Source organism: Apostichopus japonicus, chromosome 15 (assembly GCF_037975245.1).
Source record: "Apostichopus japonicus isolate 1M-3 chromosome 15, ASM3797524v1, whole genome shotgun sequence".
Taxonomy (NCBI): Eukaryota; Metazoa; Echinodermata; class Holothuroidea; order Aspidochirotida; family Stichopodidae; genus Apostichopus; species Apostichopus japonicus.
The window spans coordinates 7087772-7114480 of NC_092575.1; the positions used below are offsets into that span (position 1 = coordinate 7087772).

Genomic DNA, 26709 nt, shown 5'->3' on the forward strand with positions numbered 1-26709 from the left:
GTTTTTTATCTCCATGAAAATATCGATTGTGGTCGTTCTCAAAATTAAGATAAATATGAGTAGCTTTACCTGAGACTATGTCACAGTCTCTGAAATTACAGCCATCTTTCTTGGTAATTTTAGTGTGTAATGTTGAATCGCTAATACAACCCATATCATTAAAGTTTAGGCTAATAAATATGAATAGTTGTGAAAATAAACATATATCAAAATAATAGCTACAAGTCCACTTTCGGAGGTATTGTAACGGTCATACGCGTCTCGTTTGACCAAATTACCATACAGGAGACATAATAATGCTGTGTGCCCTATTAGGATAGCAACAGTTGTCAACACAATGTTTCACACATTTATTTTTTAGTCATTTAAAATCAATGACGTTTCTTTCCCATTTGCTTCAAGTATAAACTTTTCGGTGTTTTTCAAATTTTTTTTTTTAAATAATATTTTCTGGTAATGGGTTATCCATCAAAAATTGAATAAAAGAGTGGTAATGGCAGCCCAGAATTCTGGAGCTGGTTTCCATGACGATGTTAACTCATGTTAAATCTGTTTTCATATTTAACATAATATATATTTGGTTGGCTAATGCCTGGTTTCATATTATCCTTAGATTTTAGTCTTTCGCTAATGGTAGATTTAATAAATAACACTTTCTGTGAGAGGTCAAGTTTTCAACTATAACTAATTAAATGCCTTTCAAAACTTTTGTTTCCTTCATGTTTTTCAAAACAATCCATTAAACTTTGTTTGCTGTTTTATTAAAAAATAATATTCACCTGTTTCTAAATTACTTCTTGTCACATTTAATCCAATCGACACTTTCTTAAAACCAAAAAGAAAGAACGAAAAAATAATTTCTACATATCTTTACTGTGTATTCCGTGGTGTGTATTCCTTGTGTATTCGTTGGTGTGTATCCAGTTTAAAAATTAAGATACCAGTTCATCTTGTAGATTTGAAAATATGTGCATGTTTGCAAAAATTATAAACTCTCAATTTTTTTTTTTATAGGGAAATGGTTTTTCCTGTAGATGATCGGATTATACTCTCTGATGAACGTAAACGTAATTCTTAAGCTTTTGAATGTCATCACAATATCCATATCCTTATAAATACCACCGGACATTGGTAATTTAAAATGCTCATTTCAGTATGTAACAAGGTGCAAATGTGTCAAAATATGATGGAATATTTCAATTTAATGGTTCCTACCGTACATCATTACTCCCCGCTTCAACCAACCTCCCATAATTTGGGAAGGAGTATTTTTCTCCCCCCCCCCCCCCCAAATACCATAGCTTCGCCCTTTGCAATGCAAGCTGAACCGATTATGTTTTGACCTCATTGCATCTTGGACATAGTTACTAAGCAGTCTATTGTAACTTTCAACTATGACTTAATTTCTCTCATGCAGGGATAATCTTGGGTTAGTGGTTTTAATAATCTATGGTCACATTTATTTTCTATTCAACGAAAATTAAATATGTTTTCAGAAGAAAGCCTGGGACATATAAATAAGCTGCTTGCAACTAAATTGGAACATTTTTACTGATGTAAAAATGAGAAGAGAGAAATATTGTTACGAAATTCTTTGCAGGAATTACAAACCTGTAAAATCGATACGAACTGGGGAGGATAATAATGGCATTGTAATGTGTGCTTATTAGATATGAAAAATGGAAAATGATGAAAACGATCACGATTCGAGATCTGCATCACATGATTCGAGATCTGCATCACATGATAAGCGAAGAGCAAAACAGACTCGTACAAAGGTATGTAGAGGGCAGGATACTATTAACCATTAAGTTGTTTTAACGACTCTGTTATGTATTATTTCTTATGTTTAAGCAAGAGTTTTATCGAGGCAGTGTTTAACTCTTTATCACAGTGTAAGATGTAGTTGCCGTCTGTAATGTCAAGAATGAACAAGAAAATAATAACCACAGGAAACTTGCTTGATTTTTGGTTTCCATCTTTTGATAGCGTTATTAACAAGATTGGTTTTAAATATTTTAAGTATTTAATTATTTCTTTTCATGCCAAAAAAGTATAAACTATTCATATACTAGTTCTAATTACAAGGCTGCATGATAAAAAAAATCCACAAAATATTAAGGTGTCGGAATAATTCCATGCTACTCAAATTTTGATACCATTTTTCTTTCAGTTTGAGCGTGATAAACAATTCCCTGAACACACAAAAAAAAGGGAAAAAAAAGGTCTGTTGAAGATGAAATGTGAAGAAAATATGCCCAAAATGGAGTTGAAAGAAGGAGTCCTAGTGTTAAATTTAAAACATTCTCTTAGAATCTGTTATATCCAAGAAGTACTCATACACTCCAGAATTTTAATTCCCAGCTAACAGTTATCCAGCTGCCAGTAGCCAGACGTCAGTGGGTAGATCTAACCAAATTAGTCCCAGCAAACTCTCTACTCCCATGTTAACAAAATATGCTAGACGGTCGAATAATGGCCACTTATGCACACACTTTCAAGATACACTTAACTGCCATTCTCAAAGTATCTTCCTTAACAAGAGATACTTGGTCTGATATCTCAAACAGACAAGTACAAGTGACTGGTTTAATAAAAAAATTTAAAAAAAAATTGGAATCGAGTGCAGATAACAATTTAAGCTCTGCAGGTTGTTCAATGCATGAACATAAGCCAAATGCATTGGACATAATGCATTGGACATAAGGCAATGTCCAAAGCCATGTCCAATGCATTGGACATTTTAGCCCAAACATCTCAATGCCTTTGGATATAATCAAAGAAAAACTTCCCTCAAAATGAGGCAAAATTTCAAGTCAGTGAGAACTTTGAGCCAATCTGAAAGGCACAAAATGGGTACTTTAACACAGCTAACATTAATCCCTTTTAGTGTCACTTTGTGCAATGTAGGAGATTCAACAAAGTTTGAAATATTAGTTTACACTAATTATTAAAGCTCATATCAAACTGTCTCTCTTCCCCTCCTCCAATCCCCAACTTTCACCCACCCCTACTGTCATGCCCCACGGACACATAGCGCACTATCGCAGTACACTCTTCAAAGAGTGTCTTAACAAATCCATGAATGAGCCATTCACCATTACCACCTCCCCTCTCAACCAACCACTTTGTAAGGATATAAACTCTGGATATTTTCACTCCCTACTTGCATATAGTGTTCCAGCCTGTCAGAGTTGTATATAAATAGTCCTCAATTCTGGCTCTGAGATTTCATCTGTTCTCTCTCCCTCACCAGGCTGTATGTCCGCAGCTGGAGTGCTTGGCTGGTACTGTCTACATCCAGGGCCATCAAGAAACACTTCAGGGCCTTTGATTTTCTCCCGTTTTCTAAGTACTCTCTGTTAAAAGTTGAGAAAGAAAATAAAAACATATACAGAAGGTGTGATTATAATAGTCAGAAAGTAAAACATCAAGGCTGATTCTGAAGGAACTCCATCCTGGCATTCTGTCTGACTACATGGACTTCATCTTAGTTATACATATACAACATTTTTAAACCATATTTAGAGGTTGATTAAACCTTCCTGCTCCAGCTGTGGTTTTGTAAGATTATGTGTGGTTACCTTGGGAAACCCTTTTGAAGGATTGCAGAAAACACAGTCTAAACTTAGAACATCTGGTCTGGCCTGTGAGCCTAATGTATCTTTTAGCAAACAGCTACCTATTGTCCTTCAGTTTGCTTCATTCCTTCAAGCACCCCGGAGGACCCAGTTAAAATGAGGTAAGGCCATGCATGTTAATACCTTAATCCTTATTCTTGTGCACCAGTACTTGCCCAACGGGTACTACGTAGTACCCGTTGGGGTACTGGTTCATCATTGGTGACTTGCCACATGGATGTTCCACTTTAACCACCATACAACTATTTCCGGATCCTGCCTCCACCATCCTTTATCCTCCTCCCCCCCATCCTTTATTCTCACCCTCCCAGTTCTCTGTCCATCTATGAGTCCAGCTACCCCTTCACCCAGAATGTGATATTTATCTTTAATACTCACTCTCCTTTCTCCAGGTACTGGTAGTATTTATCTTGCTCTTCTTCGTCCAGCTCTCCACTACAAGCATAATCTTCCTCTTCCTCATCCTCTATCTCATCCTCCATCTCATCCTCCATCTCATCCTCCTCTCTCCATGAACCATCACCCGTTTCTTCCTCTTCTCGGTCATCGTCCTCATTCCGATGCAGCCTCTGATTCTTCTTTACGTGAGGAGTTGCGGTTGTTTCTCTGGCATCAAAGAATTCCTCATTCTCCACATCTTCCTGCATCTCAGCATCACCGCCCTCGTCCTCCTTGTTTATCGAGACATCTGGTAAACTATCTTCATCCCGGGGGATGAACTTTTCACCTTCTCCTTCCACTGATAAATTGTTCATCCCTTCCTCTGTCCCCTCCAAACTACGCTCATCTGTCTCCTTCACGTCTGATCCTTCAGAGCCATCTGCTCCTGGAGTAGACCCTCCCGCCTCTCGGCATATATAGTCAGAATCGGATTCGTCTATCTTCATCACGTCCTGGAAGGACTCCTCGATGGCGCTGACGTCTCCGTCGCTCTCCTGCACGACCGAGGCCCGACTCTTTTGCAGCTTCGATCCCCTGTGCCAGTCCTCTTCGAACGAATCTTCTATCAGGTACGACGGGACGGATTCTGAACCCGTCTCCCCATCCTCCTCCTCATCATCACTGTTCACGACCAGCCTCCTTGGCTTCCTCTTCTGTCTCACCAGTGAATCTCTGCCTCCCTGAGAGGGGAGTACGAAGGTAAAGATGTCGTATGCAGATGTGATAAAATGACAATGGTAAACAAATTGGCCTACATAAGAGCTAACTAAACTGGTTTCAAGCGGGACATTTTTAAATAATTGAAAAATGGCTAGAAATCTCCAACAGATCCCATTTTTTGGGGGGAGGGGGATACATTTCATTTTGTTGGACGATATTTGATTGCTTTGCCCAAAAGCCATCCTATGAGGCAGTTTGATGTTCAGGTCTGGTCAATATTTTGCGCTAGTTTTAGAAAATCAAGCTTCTAGTCTTAAACCACACCTACTGTACAAATTTTAAGCCACACCTGCTAAATTGAAACTGCTCCTAGAGAACTTGTAAAAAATAATGTCAATTCATAAAAGTCAGACAATTATAAGGGATTTTTCCACTACTCGAGCATCAGACGACATTTTACCTACTTATACTTTTTACTTACTACACACTGTGGAATCCGATCAAACCAGTGACTGGGACATAGCCAAATTCTGGTAACCCTTGCTGAATGTGAAATGGTCACCAGTCAGCATTAAAAGGAAATGCCATGATTTGGTTTAAATAATGCAGAAAGGAACAAAATGATCACCAAAAAGGTTTAACTCCATTATGCACCTGGCAACACACATGCAGGATCTCACCAAAATTAGTTACCACAGTTGAACTTGTGAGACATATTTTAGTAGGTGTGTGTGTCCTTCAGTTTTTGCCAAAATTTTAAATCTGATCGGCTTCAGTCGGGAAAAACATATTGTGTTTTCTCAACCGGCAGTCAGAAGTGGGTGGCCGCTCACAATGACAACTACCCTGATTTCAACGAACCACAGGGATGTCACTTTGGGTGCGGCCTCAATGAGCTACAGTCATTAATGGAAAAACTGTCGTTCTGTGTACTCATGGGTCGTTCATTTTGCAGCCTGAGTAAGACTACTGTACGGCTATGGTTCATCACGGCTAGCTAAAACTACAACTTAACATTCAGTCGGGACAGCATGCAGCCGGGCTCGACACCCTCCTGAGAAGTACTGTCAAAAACTCCCAGCTTGGGAGATGCAAGACAGAGAGCAGACCTTTAAAGATGATGAGTTGGTCTGTCTCAAGAATAAATCTATGGACTTACCTGTCTCGCGGAGAGAAAAGGAACATCTTCTGCATCCCTCTCCTTGCCATCACCTTTGTTAGGGGTAGAGGTCGGTGCCTCATCAAACAGAACATCTAAATCTCTGTCACCGATCGGAGCAAACAGTCGTTTCCCTTTTCCGCTCGTAACTAACGGACTGTCCTCTGCTCTGTTCGTTGCCGACTCTAGACTGCAGTTCAATTCACCATCTTTCGAATCTTGCTGTCGAGCAGAAAAATTCTTGACGTTCCTCCTCTCCGAGACTTTGTGCACTCCCAAACTTTCGTTCATGTCATTACTCTGGTTCCTTTCCTCGCTTTGGTCTAACCTGCCGCTGTCATTCCTTTCGCTGCTTCTATTCAATCTGCTACCTCCATCCTTCCCTTGATATTCACTGATTGTCTCCTTTCCTCTGGTTTCCTTCTGATCATCTTCTTCTCCCTCAAAATCTCCCTGACCTTTGACCTCTCCAGTCGACTGACATTTCGAACTTACGCTCTTCTCTTCGCGACCTGTTCCCGTCCGTGACCTCTCCTCCCTTCCACTCACTTCTGGAGATATATCATGATATGCAGCTGGACCCTGAATGGGAGAGAGAGAGATTCCTCCCTCCTTCAGCTCGCTATGGAAACTGTCTCTCCTATTAAGATGAAGCCCCTCCTCTGTCTCTGGAGCTACTTCTCTTGAAACTCTGGTACTGCCATAGTCCGCTCCATCTTCATCCTTACAAGATATGGCGGCTTCCAACGCCTCTTTACCTATACATTGGGGAATGGGTTTTAAATGTGGTCAGTCATTGGTCGGGAGTTCTAACGGCATACTACATACTACCTTAGTATTACTGCAAATCACAGTACATTATCAGTTTTATCACACGGATAAGCAAGCATAAGACTGGCGCACTGACAGGTGAAAGTTGACATGTTCTAGGTTTGAAGAGAACATATTTATTATGAGATTGCTCAAGTGATCCAAGAATACCAAATCCTGTGCTCTATCAATTCCAATATTTTGCCATTTTTTAGTGTGGCCACGACGATCGTTATCTCACAATATCTTGGCTCTTTTCCAAATTTGAAACAATTCACAGTGGACCAAACCCAAATATTGGGAATATTCTGAAGACTCAATTATTTTGATAATTATTTTATTGATTATATATATTTTTTATTTATTGCTTTTATTTTATTGATTTTATATTGATTTTATTCTTATTTTATTATATATTTTATTTTATTTTTATTTTATTGATTTTTAATTATTTTACTAATAATTAAACTTTATAAGATTCTTGGTCTTTTTTAAACACCATTAGCAATCTCCATTGATAAGTAAAAGTTGCCATGCCAGCAAATTTCTGATGTCCGATACATGGAATATCAGCAGCTACTCGAAATGTTTTGTGAAACAGCCATCGACTATATTAAAAATATTTGATTGATGCTGGCAGATTCCAGTGTAAAACAACTCTTATATGTGAGAAATGATAATGCGGTGAAGGAGAGGGAGTAGTGAGGGGGGTGTTGAATTTTATTAATGATTATCAAATGCTAACTGTTTTATAATGTTTATTTAAAGATTTTCAAAACACACACAGACTTGCAATGTACGTCCAACATTTCGTCAGTTTTAAGATTTGCAATTTACCTTCTGTTTTGGATGAATGATTTTGAAATTTGCACACAAAAAAAAGAGTGGGAAGTTGTTTCCTCAAGTATCTGCATGTGGCCTGCACCTACAGAAGCAAACACTGTCTTGGCAAATATTTCATTTTACAGGACAAATTCTGTAAATTCTTGTAAAACTTTAGTTAATACCTGAACTCTCCTCATCTGTGTCTTCAAACACTGTGGTACCAAGAGAACACTGCATTTCAAAGTCTGTGTGATAAAAAAAATAAAAAAATAAATAAATGTAAGAAAAAAACTGTTATGGTGGCTAGATAGGGACATAGGCAAGATAAAAATTGACATAAAAAGTCAAAATTTTGAGAAAAAAAGTCAAACTTTTGAGATTAAAAGTCAACATTTTCAGATTTCCGGACACTTATTTCTGTCTCCCTATGTCCCTATTCAGGCATGTATCCAGGGGGGGCGTTGGGGGCGCCGCCCCCAGGTAAGAAATAGAAGAGAGTAAAAAAGAGATGAAAAAAAGGGAAAAAGAGGGGGAAACAGAGGAGGAGAGGAAGGAAGGGAAAAGAAAAAGAAGAAAGAGACAAAGGAGGGAACAGAAGAAAAACGCAAAGACACCGAAAAGAGAAAGAGGAACAGTGACATAATTACAGCACTGATCCCTATCATAAACACAGGGTAGCCAGTGACGGATCGAGAAGGGTTGTCCGCCACAGCCTAACGCTTACACCGACAACTCCATTTTTGATGTTTCCATTTTCCTCTCTCACTAATTTTTATATATATATATACTATATATAGTATATCATGGCGCGTGTGTGTATGGACGCCTTAAACAATTGTAAAATTGTGCTATGAAACCAATTGTGGCTGGTCTTGAACTCGACCTAGTCGTCGGGGAACAAGACGCATTTCGGTATTAACCCAGGATCTATGTGCGAACTGCACTAGACATATGTCCTTCGATGCAACACTCATCCAGAGATAAAATGTTATACAACGCGAACTGAATGCTAATTGTTATTTCATCCCTAGTACCGTAACTCATACAATGAATCTAAAAATAAAAAATTCTGCATGCGATTTGAGCACATTTCCTGCTAATATCATGTAGTGGATCCAAAGGTGTATCATTGTCGGGGGGGGGGGAGGGGGCGGACGCACACATCACTTGAGATTGTTCCCACCTGCATGAAAACGCGCGCCCCACAACCCTGCGCTCTTTAATCGCTTCCCGATGAGTTACGAAATCAGACCCATTGTATACAAAAGTCTACTTGGATTATTTGTCCCCTGATTTTTTTCTGCAGATGCCCATGAATTTCCCCAAACTAAATTTCGAAGCCATGAGATCTACAACTTAAGGAGGTTTGAGAGCATCATTGGGTCTGGGAAGTGTTATTTCCGGTGATCTGGGAGTTATATTTGCCAAAAATTTCTTGTACACTACGCGCGAACACATGGTCGCGTCACGACTGATCTGCCCCCATGCACCAATAAATTTACTTTGTCTGAATTTTCGAAATTATCCTGACCAACATTCCTAAACAATCGTCCATCTGCTCGTGCAATTTGACCGGTCTGTTAGGGGTTGAAGGAGGTATTTCTGTATTGGCTGTCCAAAGATAAAATTTTGTGCAACACTATGGGTATGTTTTGAAGTGAATTTATTTCACGAGAAGTGTGAATTTTCAAATTCTGAACGAATAATGGGCTTAAAACCTTGAAAAGTGGGGCTGACGGGTATTGTGGGCCGCGACGTAGAATCACATACAAAAGCAATGGTCCACAGGAGATGCGATGAGGTCGAACATGATGTGTGACTGGTGACAATCTTCAAAAAGGTTATGGATGGAAATAAAAATATTGGGAAAATACTTGATTTACTCAGGCAAAAGTGAACATCTAGTTGGTCATTTTCAAGCCCAAGATGTGCCATTTCCGGTAATCTGGGGGGGTGTCAAAACCAGAAATTTTCTTGTACGCTGCGCGCCAACCGATGGTGGCGCTCCGCTTAGATAGTCATTCCCGCCCCCCGGGTTATATAATCCTGGATACGCCCCTGCTTTTAAGCCACCGTAATATATACATATGTGAATTGACAATTGAGAGAGCAAAAGTTAATTACTACAAAGTAAACTTTTCTCTGCAAACCAAAACTGAAAAAGTCATATTCAAAAGTCATATTTGCAAAGGATCAGATGCTTGTGAAGATCACCTCCACCATTGATCTCCCTTTACCCACTAGACCACTCTACTCCCGCCCCCAGAGATGTAACAAGTTGGCTACAATTTTATGCTCCATTCTAGTCATTGCCAATGGTTTTCCTGCCTCGATTTGAGTCATAGGACTGGTGTCACTGTGTTATCACTGTTAGGGAAGAGATTGACAATATTTTTCTAAGTCACACCACTTGACATTTAGAGATTCCAGTAATGACTAGTCACAACCCTGCTAATCCCATCCATACCCTCCCCCCCCCCACCTTTACATGCTCCCTATGCAAACTGTTTGTAGCATTGGTGTTAGAGTGTCTCTCCCTACACTGCATTCCCAACCCCCCCCCCACCTCCCCATCTCTACCTTTTTTATAAATGCTCCGGTACCCCTCAGGTCCAGAAAAACATCAGTGGGTGGAAATGTAGTCACTAACCTGTTACTTCTATTGACTCTTCCTCAGAGACTTCATCATCGTTACTTGCACGATTCTCTCCATCTGGGGGAGAATATTCAGATCAACATTGTCACGGCTGATTAGCAAAAGCTGCAACTCATATAAGAAGACCCAACCAGCACCCCAACCAACACCAGCCCAAGCCCTCCCACACCCCTATCCCCCCTCCCCACCCCTCCTTGTTTACAATAATGTCAGACTTTTTCAGTTGACTTTAAGTTTTCAATTTTCAATTAAGTTTTCAATTATACATGGTGAAATTTGGCCATCGGTCATTTGGCCCAAAATTTTGAACAATTTGGGTTGCCAGAAAAAGAATACTCTCAAAAAAGCTCAATTATTTAATTTAAAGCAAGTCTTGTTATTTTTGGACATTGTTTGAAAAAAAGTTTGGACCTTCAGAACAAAAATCCTAAAAAAAGTTCCTTTTAGCACATCCCTGGCCTCATTGACTAAATTATAGGGAAAATTCTATACAAAATTATAATTGGGCTGATTTCTAGAAAAATGGAAGACACATCAAGATAAAACCTGAAGTGACAAGTGAAACAAATTAAAAATGCAACTTTTGGTCCGAGTCAACTTACCGTCCTGACCCTGATCCTCAGAAGTCCTCATCTGGTTTGAATTGTCACCGGCAGCGAGGTCATCCTCCTCAAGACTTGTAAAGAACGAGTTTCCTCTCGACGGAGCTTCCTCCTGCTCACTCATGCTGGCATCGACTAGATCGTCGCTATGGTTACTTTGTCCATTCCTATGGTTGCTAGAGTTATTCCCATGGAAATTGGGTAATTGTCTAGGGTAATTGTCTTGGTCGCTTGGGTCATCCCAAGGGTTGTCACTACTATCGTCTTTCGCCGTGTCATCTTCTGTGACATTTCTATCGACTTCTTCGTCGTTCCTGCCGTTCTGTAGGTCTTCGGTGATATTCCCAGAGTCAGCCCTACGGCTTTGGTGGTCATCTGTGAGATCCCCAGTGATGTTGGAATCAGAGGTTTCTACCTCTTCTGGGTTCTCTGATGCACCTCTACTGATCTCTTCTGGGTTCCTCTCTCTTCCTGGACTCTCACCGAAGCTTTCCATGCCAGTCTTAAGTTAAGTAAATTAAAAAAAAACAGAAACGTTAAAAGTCAGCATACACACACACACTCAGTGAAATTTAACATTAGTGTTATCATAAGTCCAACTGCGTAACAATCTGATTAATCTTGACTGTTTAACAATTGATTACGGTGGCTTATTAGGGACACAGGGAAAAAAAAGTGTCCCCAAATCTCCAAAGTTTGACTTTTTATCTCCAAATTTTGACTTTAAAAGTCAAAATGTCTAGGTCCCTATTAAGCCACTGAGTTGATCAGTCGATGAAAATTTTGACTTTTTATATCAATTCTTTTTTGTATGTCCATATTAAGCCACCGTAGTTGATCAGTGGTTGCCCATAAGTTATCAAACAGTGTTTTTGGTCTCATCAAACGATGAAACCTGGATTATGACGGACAAACATTGGCTGATTAGCTATAAAACAAAAAGACTTCACAGCTGCGATGAACCGGGTTTACCATTTGAGAAATGATGACCTATCAAATGAGACAGATTTCTTAGATAATCCAGGTTTCTAAAAGTGAAAAAAACTGATTAACCAATCACAAGAGAAAACCCTGGCTAAAAACGAAAATCCACCGACCGATATGTACCTGTTTTTATTTCATATGTACCTGTATATTATTTCATAATATACAAGATAATCAAGGGATAACCTTGGTGTTTTAGTTCATATGCTATAAGTTTATTGCATCACTGTGCGAGAAAAAGGATTCAAAAACTGAAAAAAATCTAGAAGACAATTTCAAAAGTTAAAGGAAGTTTTAAGAAAGAAAGATAACATCCATAAGGTCAATCTAAAAAGAAAGTACCTTAATTCCTTCACGTTCTGATTTTCTCTTGTCCGTTACATCTGTTTCTCTCGACATTTCTCGAGGGTTTTCTCCGTCTCGATCGTATTTCTCACCGTCATCGGTGTCCATTTCTTTAGTTGAAGTTGAGAAAAAGAATTTTTAGAACAAACCATTAGAGTATAAGTGAGTCTGTCTGTTATGATAACCCAATAAAAACTGGTTGAAGTTGTTGCAGGAGGCATTTTAGCAAATCTGAAAATTTATCTCCAAAGCTGCAGTTTGGCCTTGGGGTAGTCATTTTTGCAGTCTTGTGATACATACATATGTCTGGGATCTATGCGGTCAAAACTATGTAACTGCTCGTAAACGGCGGGTTATTAAGAGTGACCGTCAGGTGCCGATCGATACAAAAATATCTTTAAATTTTTGTTGTAAGAAATTAATAATTGAATAAATATGAATATATGTAATATGAATATGAATAAATTCGAGCAGTAAATTATTTATTTTTAGCAAAAATATTCATATTAAATCAATATATAGTCACAAAAAAGTCACCATTAAGTTTGAGAATTTAGACTGCTATTTTTGCAAATTTCCATGGCAAACATTTTCAATAGGACATTTCAAATAAGGCAGAATTTTTAAGCACTTTTTTCCCTCTAGTATTTTTAATTAACTGTGGAACATTTTCTTTGACCCCTATGATAAACTTTTTATTCGAAACTAGTAGAAAAGTGACATAAATGGCTACCAGCGATATGTTATTTGAAACGAACCATAGGGAATTAAATAGAGGGCAGTATTTCATTATCCTACCTCTTGAATTTGTGCTCTTCTCTGCTTCAATTGGTTCCTCAAATGTGCTATCAAATGTGTCACACTGAACTTCCATATCTATAAATGACAACAGCAACAAATTAATTAATTAATTAATTAAAATTGCAACAACTTGTCCGGCCAAAAATAACCTTTACATTTAAAGCACTTTCCATGTGATCAGCAATTCAGCACAGTTTTAAATATGACAACTTGCAAACAGTGAGCCTCCCTGCCACATCCAATGGTCCCTAAAATAGCCCAAAATGTGTGTTTCCTAATATTAAAAACACATCTATTACAGATACCCAAGAAAATACAAGCCATGGCTAATTAATATTTTACTTGGTGCAATTGGAATGTCGTTCACATTTTCAAAGAGTCACACTACGGTGTAACACTTCAGCTTAAATTTACTGTATCAGAAGAATTGTAAAACTTTTCATACAGTGATGTTGGAAGTAATGTTAAGAGTAATATCACAGCTACACACTCCAATTACCCCAGAAAATACAAGCCATGGCTTATTAATATTTTACTCGGTGCAATTGGAATGTCGTACACAGTTTCAAAGAGTCACACTACAGTAGGGTGTATAACTAAACTAAAATTTACCATATCAGAAAAATTGTAAAACTGTCCATACAGTAATGTTGGAAGTAATGTTAAGAGCAATATCACAGCAACACACTCCAAATAGCCCGAGGCTTGACTTTTCCCTCCTTGTTTGGAGGGTTGGAGAAGGGGTGGAGAGAAGACTGTCAGGGTTGAATTGTTTTCAAAGTTTCTGAAATCCTTAATTCAGTAATTTTCTAACATGAAAAGGGCCCAAAATGATCAAAATACCTTGTTTTTTCAGCTATTTCATATCTGCCCCACCCCCCTCCCCTACACCCGTACCATTTCAGCAAGACTGGTTCTTACCTGCAACTTCAACTTCATCTTCTGAATCATCTATCAGTATACTGCCAGTTTTGTTAACAGCATCAAGATCTGAGATATTGTAAGAAGATGGAATAGAACTTAATACTGTGGATAACGGTTTCTTTTAGCACGATGTTTCCAAACCTATGTTCAGTTGACCATCTGTAAATATGTAATTTACCAAGGGCATAGAAATAGAGGGTGTGTCTTGCTGAGGAGTCTTTTAAACTTACTGCATGTGGCTAACCAGATTACCGTAATGTTTACCAAAATGACGACACATCTTTAGGTCTGTGTAGCACTTTGACAGAGCATTTTTGGGATCCAATATAAAATATTTTGCTATCCCTATTCCTCTGCTGTACAATATGATACATTATCACTAATGGACATCTACTCCTGGTTGCTGTATACTGACACGGAAAACATTATTTTGTAGAGGATCATTTAAATTTTTAATTTATCCTGTACCGCACTGCATGTTTTCTACACAAGATTGCCACATCCTATCTATGCACAATTCAAAGCTGTATAGCATTCTTCGTTCATAGACACAATGAATCGTTGTCAATATTTTATGATAATATGAGACCAAAAAACGTCAAATACTGCTCTACACTGTCCTCTTATATCTGCTTCAAAGCACTTGTACTGACAGTACAAATAGTTCCTACCCTTTTTCTCTGATAGAAATAGTATAAAACAAAAACCAAACCATTTCTACCATTTAATGGGACATGAAATTCATAAGCCTAGAGACACCTAAATTATATCCCGTTTTTCAGAATTTTTACAATTTATTGATCAGCTTCTTACAATCGTCTGTGCTTTGGTTCTGTGCCGGTCTTGCTGGAGATCTCTCTAAACTTGACAGAGAATGTGATGAGGTGCTGGCCGGGGTGTTATCTGCCGACCTTCCAACAGCCCCCTTATCATCCTTCATATCTAAAAAACAAGGACACACTTTTACAAAGTATTTAATAAAGAATGCTATATTAAAAAAGAAAAAAATCATACCTGCTTTTGTTCTAAGCCATTTAATTGGTATTGCTTATGTCTTTGTAGAAAACATGATAGTTTTTAAACAACTAGCTATCCCAAACAACCATACATATACATTCACCACAAAGATATATCTCAAGGAGAGAATTACGTAACGGAAACTAAAATATATTATACCACTACATACCACAATACTTGACAGATAGTTCACTTCTCAACTAAATTGCATCTCGCTGACTTAAGGTTTCGATTTCCAGGCTTACAAAGTTTGAAAAGACCGTATCCTGTATATTTATGAAAGTTTAAAATAATTTAAACTTGTCTATGCTCAAATGTTAAACGTGCTGGTTTGGCATACATCTAACTTTAAAGTTATTACCACGCAAATATGATTATACAGCGACAGATCAAGAATTTATTGAAAGGCCAAAGGGGTCAGGGTGGGGGGAGAGGGGTTGGGAGAGGCAGGTATTGGTAGATATCGAGATTATATCAAAATAAACAGTGCACAAGCAAACATTGGTAAAAAGTAAGGAATGTGCACATGTGGTGAAGCATGCTAACAGCTTGCCCACTATGTACCTTGTTAATATGATCTATGTCTGTAAGCTAATATTTAGGGGGGGGAGTACTTGGATATACCCATGTCATAAATACCTGGAGATTTCATCATTTCATCATCGGAATCTTCAATCAGGATACTGCTGATATTAATCTTTGGAGATGAATCTTAAAAAAAAAAAAATCAGAATCCAAAAATATTTCCATCAGTGAAACCACTGTCATCTATAGGGTTTTAATGAGATGACTAAAACAACATTTTTATCCAAACCTTATGAAAAGAGGAAACTGGATAATCTGGTTTCCAATTTTTTACTATTTCACTTTCTGAATGGGCTTCATATAAAGATACCCCTCCCCCCCCACAACTTGAATTAATAATTAATTCTCGTTTTTTTAACTAATTACAGAATTTTCCATTTTTTTCCAATCTTAGATCATTAAGTGACATCATGTTGCCCCCCCCCCCCAACCAGTGTTTACTACTTTTCCCCAGAAGGAAGATTTTAAGACATTTGATAAAACTGAGAAAACAGAATTCTGTTTTATCTGGTATCCTGGAATTTAACATCTTAACTAGTTCACAAAAGTGTTCTCTCGTTATACAATTAATGAGAACAAAATTTAAATTTGATTCCAAACACTATTTGCAAAACTTCAAGAAAATGGATGAAAAAGAAGAAAAAACAGGTGCAAACCTATAGACATCATACCCTGTTCATCTTTAAGACTCTTGTTCTCATCCGATAAAGATGCCTGACGAGCAGCAATATTATCGCCATCTTCCATGCTCTCGTTGATTGCAGATATGAGATGAGGATCCATATCTGGGAGGAGATCAGATTTTTTTTTAAAAATGTAAATTTTTCATCAAACTTGAAAAAAAAGAGAGGAATAAATCAACTTTATTGTTTCTAGACTTGGGAGTTTTACGTTCAAATTCAAATTTAATTTTTCTCACTTGTACACTAAAGTCAATGCATGTGTCAGGTACAAAGAAAGAAAAATTGAAAACAATTACTTAAGATGGACACAAGAAAAAAAAACAAAGGTTGTGTATCACGTTAGTGGAGAAATCAAGAAACTTTTTTTTAAACAAGAACACGTTGAAAGACAAAGAAATGTGAAACAATCATGGGTAGAGACTTAGTGTTTAATGAATATTTACAAGATAGGATTTCAAGTTATGGTGGATGCTCCTGAGAGAACTAACTGAATGAATACATAACAGGATATGAGGCCAAATATAATAAAAATACTAGTTTAGTAATTATGTACCATGAAGTGTTTAACAATGAGTGTGTGAATTTTTCATTATTTATTTAGTAAGCAAGTTGGGCTCTTTTACTGAGCAAGAAGGGAAAGAACATTTTAGTGATGACACTGGGGGGGGGGGGAATGGGGGAAGAGGAAGTTCAAAGAGAATTATGATGATATCTTACCAGCCTCATCTTCAGATGAGCGTTCATCTTCATCACTTGACAGGGTGGTCAAATCATACTCAATTTCAGGTTCTGAAAAATTAAAAATTTTCTAGATTATCTTTCCAGATATCAGCATGTTTGCTAGCCTGAATTGTATTAACTTTCTTCCTCCTACACTCATGTCCATTCAAACTGTGAAAACTATTGAGGGTTCTGGCAGACGAATTCACTCTCAGAGGTGTAGCTGGGCTCCTTTGTCAGGGGGCAGGGGGAGTGGGGGAGGCAGAGAACTTCTCAACCCTATTTTCTAAAAAAAAAATAACTTGTTACAAATATTTTGGAGGCCTAAGCCCCCCCCCCCTGCCCCATCCTTGGAGCTGTCCCCAAGTCTGAAGAGCCAATTGATATTATTACCCTCATATACTTTAGTATGGTTGACCTACACTACAATATTTCAAAGACAAAAAAAAATCACCAAAAAAGATAAAGTAGTTCCCATTTCTTAATACAATATCCCAGTCTCTTTTTATGAGCTTAGTAGATCAATCTCAGCAAAAGCAATCAAATAAATCCTTGTGTGAAAGTTACCTGGTATCTTTTTGGAAACGAAGCGTTCCTCGTAGTCGGCTCCTGGTTTCAGGACTCTCTTATCGTCTGGTTCTCCGTGAACCTTCTCCCAGAGTTTCTTCAGCCTGGCCCTGTCCGTGTTTACCTCTGATGGGTGGCTGTGAAGACCAGCCGGTTCGGTATTAGACTCCAGCTGTTCCTTTAGCTGGACCGTTAGATCCGATTCCGCGGATACTAGCTCTTGTGCCCTTTGAACCTGAGATACGAAGAAGATCAACGATAGGAATAAAGCTATCGCCACACCTGAAAATTATGTTACATTTCCAAAAGGGAATAAAATTATATAATATCATTTCAAATTTTTAAGAGAATTAATTAAAATACTGCACTTGAGCAGAACGGGTTTTGTATTAAAATGTAACCTTGTTGGAATTCAGCTGTATTGTTATTATATCAAACTATTTTAAATATATACTTTAATGTACCCTTGTTGGAATCCAGCTGTATTGTTATTATATCAAACTATTTTAATGTATACTTTTATGAATTCCCCAGTAATGAGGAGAAACTGGCTGTCCAGCAGCACACTTTTGAGAAAAGTTTAGGAAAGTAGGACAAAGCGGGGTTAAAGTGGAAATTTTAAAATAGATGGAAAAGATACAGCAAAAGTGAGACAGAAACAGATATGTCTCAATATATTCACGCTCGTATTAGATCAAACGAATATGTGAAATCAAAAATATGAATATTATTGACAATATGCTATTATTATGTTTTTTGCATGTGGGTGCTCAGTTGGTACTTGAGATCCAAATTTATTGTCTACTTTGAACAACCGCACAGGTGATATGCACATTGCCAACGTTCACAGCAAATCGCTGCACTTCGAAATTGCATGTTAGAGCAAAATAAAAATGTGGGCATTTAGATAAAATTGAAGGAAATATATGACAGAGACAAAAAAAGTAGGAAAAATATTAAATCAAGGAGGTATGAAATGATCTTGTCTGTTGTTTGGTGAGTTTAATTACAAATTTTAATATAACCAAGACAAGCACTGCTGACAACCATGCACAGGTCAAAGTGCAATTTCAGTTTTCTGCAAAAAGTTAATATTCTTGTGGACGTTCAAGAGTCAAAAGATGACAATCAGGAACCCGAAAAAATAAATGAAAAATGGAGACTCACTCTCTTCTGGATGTAGTCTTCTGTTACAGATTCGAATCCTTCGTGGTCCTCCTTCACGGCTTCCTGGGAGAACATGAGGTCATGGTCGGAGATGCCGTATATCGACTCTAATTAAAAAAAAATGAATAAAAGGGAAAGTGTAATATTTCTCTTGAAAAACTTCTCCTGCCCTTACCGAATTCTCTCGAATGAACTCTCTTCATGTTCAAACTTACCAACTCTATTCTAATCTCCTCATGTTCAAAATTACAAACTTTATTCTACTTTCCTCATGTTCAAAATTTCAAACTTTATTCTACTCTCCTCATGGTTAAAATTTCAAACATTATTCTTCTCTCCACATGTTCAAAATTACAAACATTATTCTTCTCTCCTCATGTTCAAAATTCAATCTACTCTCCTCATGTTCAAAATTTCAAACTTTATTCTACTCTCCTCATGTTCAAAATTTCAAACTTTATTCTACTCTCCTCATGTTCAAAATTTCAAACTTTATTCTACTCTCCTCATGTTCAGAATGTCAAACTATATTCTACTCTCCTCGTGTTCAGTATTTCAAACTTTATTCTACTCTCCTCATGTTCAAAATTTCAAACTTTATTCTACTCTCCTCATGTTCAAAATTTCAAACTTTATTCTACTCTCCTCATGTTCAAAATTTCAAACTCTATTCTAATCTCCTCATGTTCAAAATTTCAAACTTTATTCTTCTCTCCTCATGTATAAAATTTCAAACTTTATTCTACTCTCCTCACGATTAAAATTACAAACTTTATTCTACTCTCCTCATGTTCAAAATTACAAACTTTATTCTACTCTCCTCATGTATAAAATTACAAACTTTATTCTACTCTCCTCATGTTCAAAATTTCCAACTTAATTCTACTCTCCTCATATTCAAAATTACAAACTCTATTCTACTCTCCTCATGTTCAAAATTTCAAACTTTATTCTACTCTCCTCATATTCAAAGTTAAAAACTCTATTTTACTCTCCTCATGTTCAAAATTTCCAACTTAATTCTACTCTCCTCATGTTCATAATTTCAAACTCTATTACATTGATACTGAACTTTCAGTCCTGTTCAGAAAGCAAACTCTACCAACGCTTACAAGTCAAGTGTGATCGGTTTGTGCTCACCCAGTGAATGTAGGAATGCGATATGACTGTCCAGATTTGTATCGCTCTTTCTGCTAGCTGAGTGCATCTCCTCTAGCTGCTCCTGGGTCTTGGATCTCTTTGGGTCGTCCAAGAGGAACAGCTCCTTCAAGTCTTGACGACTAAAGTACCTATCATCGAAAAACAAATTCTAAAATTTGATCAAAGAGCACTCGGGATTGAATTTTCAACTTTTATAATAACAAAACAGTTGGAAATCCTTTCAGTTTGACTTTAAAAAAAAAATACTATAGAGCATTTGTTTGACAAACAACATTACTTTTTCAAACTGCAAGAAAATTGAGGATCTATTTGCTGTCAGTACATAGGAAAGTCTTTCTTGTATTTTCTTGTATTTCTCAATAAATTTTCTCTCTCCTTCGCATGCTATAAATTACACTTCTTAGAATATCGTTCGCATCCTTTTTTGTGTCAATCTTTGCAACAAGACAACTGTTTTCTATTAAAAAAAAGTTTGGATTAGTTCTTAGTATACAAAAGAAGTAACAATAACATCACATCAAACACTGGCAAATCTTTAATTGACTTTCTTCATTTTTCTTCTCTCGGTCTGTACACTATAGTTATACTACGAATGTTTTTTTTCTTGTGTCGTTCTTTTTACCTCGAAGGTTTCCAGCTTTGCCTAAAAGAACCATCAGAATAATAGCCTTTGTTTGTTATACCTGTAAGGGTTCTTTGTTTGTTATACCTGTAAGGGTTCTTTGTTTGTTATACCTGTAAGGGTTCTTTGTTTGTTTTACCTGTAAGGGTTCTTTGAGGCTCCCGTAGCCTGTTTGGTGATAGAGTCTTTAAAGATCTGTCTGCGGTAAATCTTCTCCTCCACTGTTCCACACGTGATCAGTCGATAGATCACCACTGATTTTGTCTGGCCGATTCTATACGCTCTATCCACAGCCTGGTTGTCGGTTGCTGGATTCCAGCTGGGATCGACTGCGGGTGAAGGGACACAATAACATCTCACTGATTAGATTGCCTGATAATGAATGCTGGGTTTGAAATAAGCAAGTTAACAGTCATCTTCTTTCCCATAAACTCCCGAAGAGTAGTTAGCGAATTTTGGCCGGGCAAATTTTAAACACAGCCCTTCAAAATGACATGTTATGATGAGATTGCCTTATAATGGAGGCCAGGTTTGAAAAAAACAAGTTAACCTTCAGTCTCCTTCCCCAAAAACCACCCCCCCCTCCCCACCCCAAAGAGTACTCTTATTAGAATTTTGGCCAAGTTACTTTAACACTGCCCACAAATTAACATCTTACAATAAGATTGCCGTATGACAGATGCCAGGTTGAAAATAAACGAATTAACCATCATTTTCCTTCCCAAAAAGTCAGTTTTTAAAGACAGTTTGCCCAATTTTGGCCAGACAAATGTAACCAACACTGTCTTCAAATAATGGCCATCTTCTCTTCTCGATATTAATATACAACTGTGCTTGCCAAAGTTTTTTTCTTGACGACCCAGGTTTTGGTTTCTGCTAACATTTTCACGATCAAAAGATTGTGCCCTAATATCATACGATATATGAAATATATCTGATTACTGATTAACCTCACACGGACTGATTTGATTGCAATTGACTGAAAATAAGCAAACAGCCAAAAATCACCCAAAAAATAGAGAGAGGGACATTATTATCAGTCTGTTGGAAAAATTGTTCACAGATCATTTTTTTCCCTTTGGTACCCTGCATGTGATCTCCCCCCTCCCCTAAGAGAAAAAAAAAAAAGAAGTTTGGCAATCAATGTTTGGGTTGTTACCCATAGCTTAGAAAGCTTGGTTCAAACCCCTGTAACTACAATGGTTCTGTTATGTTATTTCATTTTCAAAATATAATATATAAATATTTATTATATATATAATATATAAATATAATATAAAGGTAAAATATGCTAGAGCATAAAAAAACGATGCAAACTTCGGGAGGCATCGGACAAGGTCTGTGAATATGAATTATACTAACCTTTCAAAAGCAAAATTGTTCAAAAAAGAAAGGAATTGAGCTGTGAAAAGAGACTGGAATACTCACTAATTACGACTCTGTCAGCTCCAGTCAGCGTCAGGCCGACGCCTCCGACCTGAGTCGTCAAGAGAAACACCGTGTACGATTCGTTGCTTTGGAAACAGTTAATCCTCTGTTCACGGTCCGTCAACTTTGATACTGTCCCGTCTAGCCTCATGTACTTAAAGTTCTGAGATTTAATATCAGAAATAGATATCAATATTTGAAAAAAAGAAAAATTGAAAATTTACCCACAGGCCCAAATTGGACCCCCAAGTAGGGCCAGAAGTGAGATTTCTTAAGTTTGAAGGCGCTGTTCCTAAAACGTACGAACCGCTTGACTTTTTGTTGGCACTTTTCCTGTACAACTACCACTTGACAAGGATCCTATGCAAATTAAATCTCAAACATGCCTTTGTTTGTGAATATAGAGCACACTCAAAGTAGGGCCAGAAAAGGACCCTACCTCATTTTCTGCCATTTTACTTACTTTCCTGAAATTAGGTAAATTAGAAGACTGGTCACATTTCTTCCACAATATATGTAATATCAGACATAAAATACTTTACATTTATGCAAAAGTTGCCTCCAACTTAAGGGAAATTTAGGGCTCTTAAAATGCAACCTGGATCCTAGCAACCGAAACGTTTTAACAAGTTCTTTGCCCAAATTCATCCTTTGAGACATATGGCAAGACACCATATCAATTTCAGGCGATTCTGAGAGGGTCGACGTGGAGGCCACTGTTGATTTGGCATGGGTTGCAAATGGTTTATACAGTATCAAGAAAGTTTTGCTTCACCTGATTGCGTAGAATCTTTTCGACAATATCCAGCATCTTTCTGGACTGGCTGAAGACGAGGGTGCGATGACCCTGGGCCGTAAGATTATGTAGCAGTTCCAGGAGGAACTGAATTTTGCCGGATTCTGCCATCAGTATGTCGTCGTCGATGTCTTTGATGTTACATGCCGCTGCTCTGGCGTCTGCTACATCTGGAGAATGTTCATCGTCGACAGAAACGTCCTCGCTGAGAAAGAATAAACAGTCCATAATCAACCAAAGCAGACTCCCATTGCATTGCAAGGTGGTTCATACACATACAAATAGGCTAGAAAATATCACAGTGGTCTCTTTGTAAGGTTAATCACTTTAATGTGTTGCTAAATTTAACACCCTTCTCTCAATATATTTGTACAGTTTAAATCGCCAAACAATTTGAAGGAAATTACTTTTGAAGAATATTTAGCTACTTAAGTGTGGTTATATATGAGGCAATATTAAAAACCAAAATTTATGAAATTATGAAATATTAAAGCATGCATTGGAAACACTGATTCTTTGACTAATAAAATATAACAAAACACACAGGTTCTGTAGCACTCCCCACACTGCACAACCCTGCCCCTCCCCCCACATCACCAACTCCTAGCGTCTTATTTTTCCTTTCTTCAACACTAAAGAAGTAAAACAAACCATACTAAAAGTATTTTTTCCAGCAAACCAACCCATTCCTGACCCAATTCCAAGTGTGAGGGGCCCACTGTTACTATATTTGCGAATACACTTGCTCACATGTTCTCTGTCGTTTGGAGACCGAGCCGATGACAGGCTCTTGCGCTGAGTAGTCTGGGATGATCACAGAGTTTCTTCAAGACTGTCAACTCTGCCAAAGGAGATCTTGTTGACATCAACAACTGCCCATGAAAAAGATAAGAAACAATTATTTAAAAAAAAAAATGATGTTATTTTAAACAGGAGATTGTTTCGTACAGTATATATTCCCTAGTTGGATAAATTGTGTTTGCCCGTCATTCAGTTTAGTACAGTACAATATAGTTCAGTACAGTTCATTTTAGTACAGTACAGTTTAGTACAGTACAGTTTAGTACTGTACAGTTCAGTACAGTTTAGTACTGTACAGTGCAGTTTAGCACAGTACAGTTTAGTACAGTACAGTTTAGTACAGTACAGTTTAGTACAGAACAGTTTAGTACCGTATAGTACAGTACTGTTTAGTTCAGTACAGTTTAGTACAGTACATTTTGGTACAGAACAGTACATTTTAGTACAGCACAGCACAGTTTAGTACAGTACAATACAGTGGAGTAAAATACAGTCACTTGGAGTACATTACAGTACAAAACAGTGCAGTACTGTACGGTAATGTACAGTACAGTTTAGTACAGTGCATACAATACAGTACAGTAGAGTATCACACCTACAAATTCATGTTATTTACTGGCTAAATGCCAGAAGAGTTTGTCAATAGCCAGTAGACAAAAAAGGCAGTTGCATTATGTTTTGGTTAGTAGACACATAGAACATATTACACATCTTAAAAGGATTTTCTGGTGGCTAAAGTTGATTACTGATCAAAATTGCTGAAAATTTTCTGAATCTAACTGTGAAAACCACATCCTCTTAGTGCTTTGTATTTCGAAGATATGCAAGTTTTAAAATTAAGTAATATTTTGTAAAAAGCATCTGACAACAAACAGCAGACTGGATTATGTCATCGTGGCAATTCGGCTGAAAATTGTCTTTGTTTTTCTTAATAATTTGTCAATCATTTATTCACAAACAAAAAGGATATTTCTACAAAAAAGATGCATTTTGATGAAATCCTAAGTACAGAGAATTTTGACAGCTATGCAACCATTCCAAAATGTACCAGGTTTCAAGGGTAAATCAACAAGAAGATTATAATAGCCGAAGTAAAGCTTCCAAAGAGCATTTCACTTTGTTTATCACCAGAATATCCCTTTACGCAGAGTAACAATGTTATTAATCAAAATAATGGCAGGATTTCCATACCTGCAGTAACATAAGCCACCAAATGCAATGGTGATATGCAGTTAATGTGTTGGTGAGATACAGTGAACGTATTGTGAGATACAGTGAATGTATTGTGAGATGCAGTGAATGTATTGTGAGGTACAGTGAACGTATTGTGAGATACAGTGAACGTATTGTAAGATACAGTGAATGTACTGTGAGATACAGTGAACATATTGTGAGATATAGTGAACTGTTGAGAGATACATTGAACGTATTGTGAGATACAGTGAACGTATTGGTGAGATACAGTGAACGCACCGTGAGATACAGTGAACATATTGTGAGATACAGTGAACGTATTGTGAGATACAGTGACCGTATTGTGAGATACAGTGAACGTATTGGTGAGATACAGTGAACATATTGTGTGATCACTGATGCAGTTAATGTTTTGATGAGATACAGTGAATGTATTGGTGAGACTGATCAATGACAAACCTCTTTGACTTGGTCAAGCTGGGAGAAGTCTTTGTAGATTTGTATCTGAGTCTCTGTGAGGTACAGCCAGATGATGAAATCATTCTTCCTCGTTAGTCTTGGAATACCATTGACCCTCAAAACATGAAGAGAGAAAGTTTGTTGTGACAATATGGTATTATAGATATATGCAAAAACAGCGGTAATTTTATAATGCAAAGGATGGTAGAATTACCCATGTCCTTTGAATTTTGTATACTAAGCTGTATATATATACCAATATAATATCATGAAAGATAGCTTGTAGGATATGTACGTATCCAGTCAGTGTTAGCTTGTGAAAACTGTTTAATAGTTTTACAGAGTGAAGTTCACACTACACAAGACCTCTGTTGCACGAGGGTAACATACTGGATCACACTTTTAGTGCATGTGGGTCAAACACTCTGCCCACTTTACCACATTTCTGGATACAGTCAGCACTATCCGCTACACCCACTCTTCATTGCACACGGGTCGGATAGACTACCCGTTATAACCTCCTATACTAGACTTGGGTCAGCACTCTATCCATTGCACCACCTCTTCACTGCATGTGGGTCAAACACTGTACCAACTAAACCACCTCTTCTTTGCCTGTGGATCAGACAGTCTAGCCCCTTACACCTTCTTATTCTATGTACGGGTCGAACACTCTACCATGTAACACCACTGCTTCACTACATGTGGGTCCAACACTCCACCCACACACCATCGGGTCACTGCATGTGGGTCAAATGCTCTACCCACTACACCACCTCTTCATTGCATGTGGGTCAGTCAGTCTATCCCCTACACCCTTTTATTCTATTCATGGGACAACCCTTAACCCTTCACACAATACACCTTGACATCACTGCATGTGGGTTTAACACTAATCACTACACTACCTCTACATTGCACGTGGGTCAAACACTGTATGCACTACAGCACCGTTTTCACTACATGTGGGTCAGACACTCTGCCCACACACCATCGTGTCACTGCATGTGGGTCATATGCCCTACCCACTACACCACCTCTTCATTGCATGTGGGTCACACAGTTTATCCCCTAAACCCTCTTATTCTATTCATGGGACATCACTCAACACTTCACACAATACACCATGACTTCACTGCATGTGGGTTTAACACTAATCACTACACCACCTCTATATTGCACATGGGTCAATCACTGTATGCACTACAGCACTGTTTTCACTGCATGTGGGTCAAACACTCTACCCACCGGACACTTTTCACTTACAATCGACATCCTCCCTCAGATATTGATCCTTCACTTCCACTATCGACAACGGTAGAGGAATTCTGGTTGTTCTCCAAGACATCTGCTTTCGTCCTTCTCAGGAAGTAGGGCTCTATAAGGTTTCGAAGACTCTCTGCCATCTCGTTGCCGAGCAGTTTCTCGCTGGAGGTAGCATCTCTTTCCCTCGCCTGAGAGTAGCACAGATAATGCAGTCAATTTTATACTATAAATAGCTTAAAACTGTTGGTGATATCATTAATCCTTTAGTACTCTTTCCAATCCCGGACTTGTAAAGCTAAAAGTCTGTATTTTTACCTAAGATATTTCACACATCCAATAATTAATATCATAATAATAATAATAATCAGTGGTTATTTTTTACAGACGCTTAAGCG

At 37.8% G+C, this 26709-nt stretch overlaps 1 protein-coding gene across 4 annotated transcripts in view; it reads right to left on the reverse strand.

The window, feature by feature from the left end:
- Positions 1–442: 442 nt before the first annotated feature.
- The window catches only part of LOC139980477 (uncharacterized), a 35697-nt gene continuing 9430 nt past the window's right edge, over positions 443–26709 (reverse strand). For all 4 annotated transcript variants that reach the window (XM_071992106.1, XM_071992104.1, XM_071992105.1 and 1 more), the window contains 22 exons: positions 26315–26502; positions 25049–25163; positions 23345–23466; positions 22574–22799; positions 21799–21961; positions 20510–20699; positions 19728–19876; positions 18588–18694; positions 17421–17655; positions 16851–16922; positions 16122–16235; positions 15505–15576; positions 14662–14790; positions 13846–13914; positions 12922–12999; positions 12121–12233; positions 10795–11296; positions 10187–10249; positions 7719–7781; positions 5902–6659; positions 4020–4762; positions 443–3359 (listed from right to left, as the gene is read on the reverse strand). In XM_071992106.1, coding sequence (XP_071848207.1) covers positions 3212–3359; positions 4020–4762; positions 5902–6659; positions 7719–7781; positions 10187–10249; positions 10795–11296; positions 12121–12233; positions 12922–12999; positions 13846–13914; positions 14662–14790; positions 15505–15576; positions 16122–16235; positions 16851–16922; positions 17421–17655; positions 18588–18694; positions 19728–19876; positions 20510–20699; positions 21799–21961; positions 22574–22799; positions 23345–23466; positions 25049–25163; positions 26315–26502 — 4419 coding nt within the window. In that variant the 3' untranslated portion in view covers positions 443–3211. The remainder of the gene's footprint in view (positions 3360–4019; positions 4763–5901; positions 6660–7718; positions 7782–10186; positions 10250–10794; positions 11297–12120; positions 12234–12921; positions 13000–13845; positions 13915–14661; positions 14791–15504; positions 15577–16121; positions 16236–16850; positions 16923–17420; positions 17656–18587; positions 18695–19727; positions 19877–20509; positions 20700–21798; positions 21962–22573; positions 22800–23344; positions 23467–25048; positions 25164–26314; positions 26503–26709) is intronic.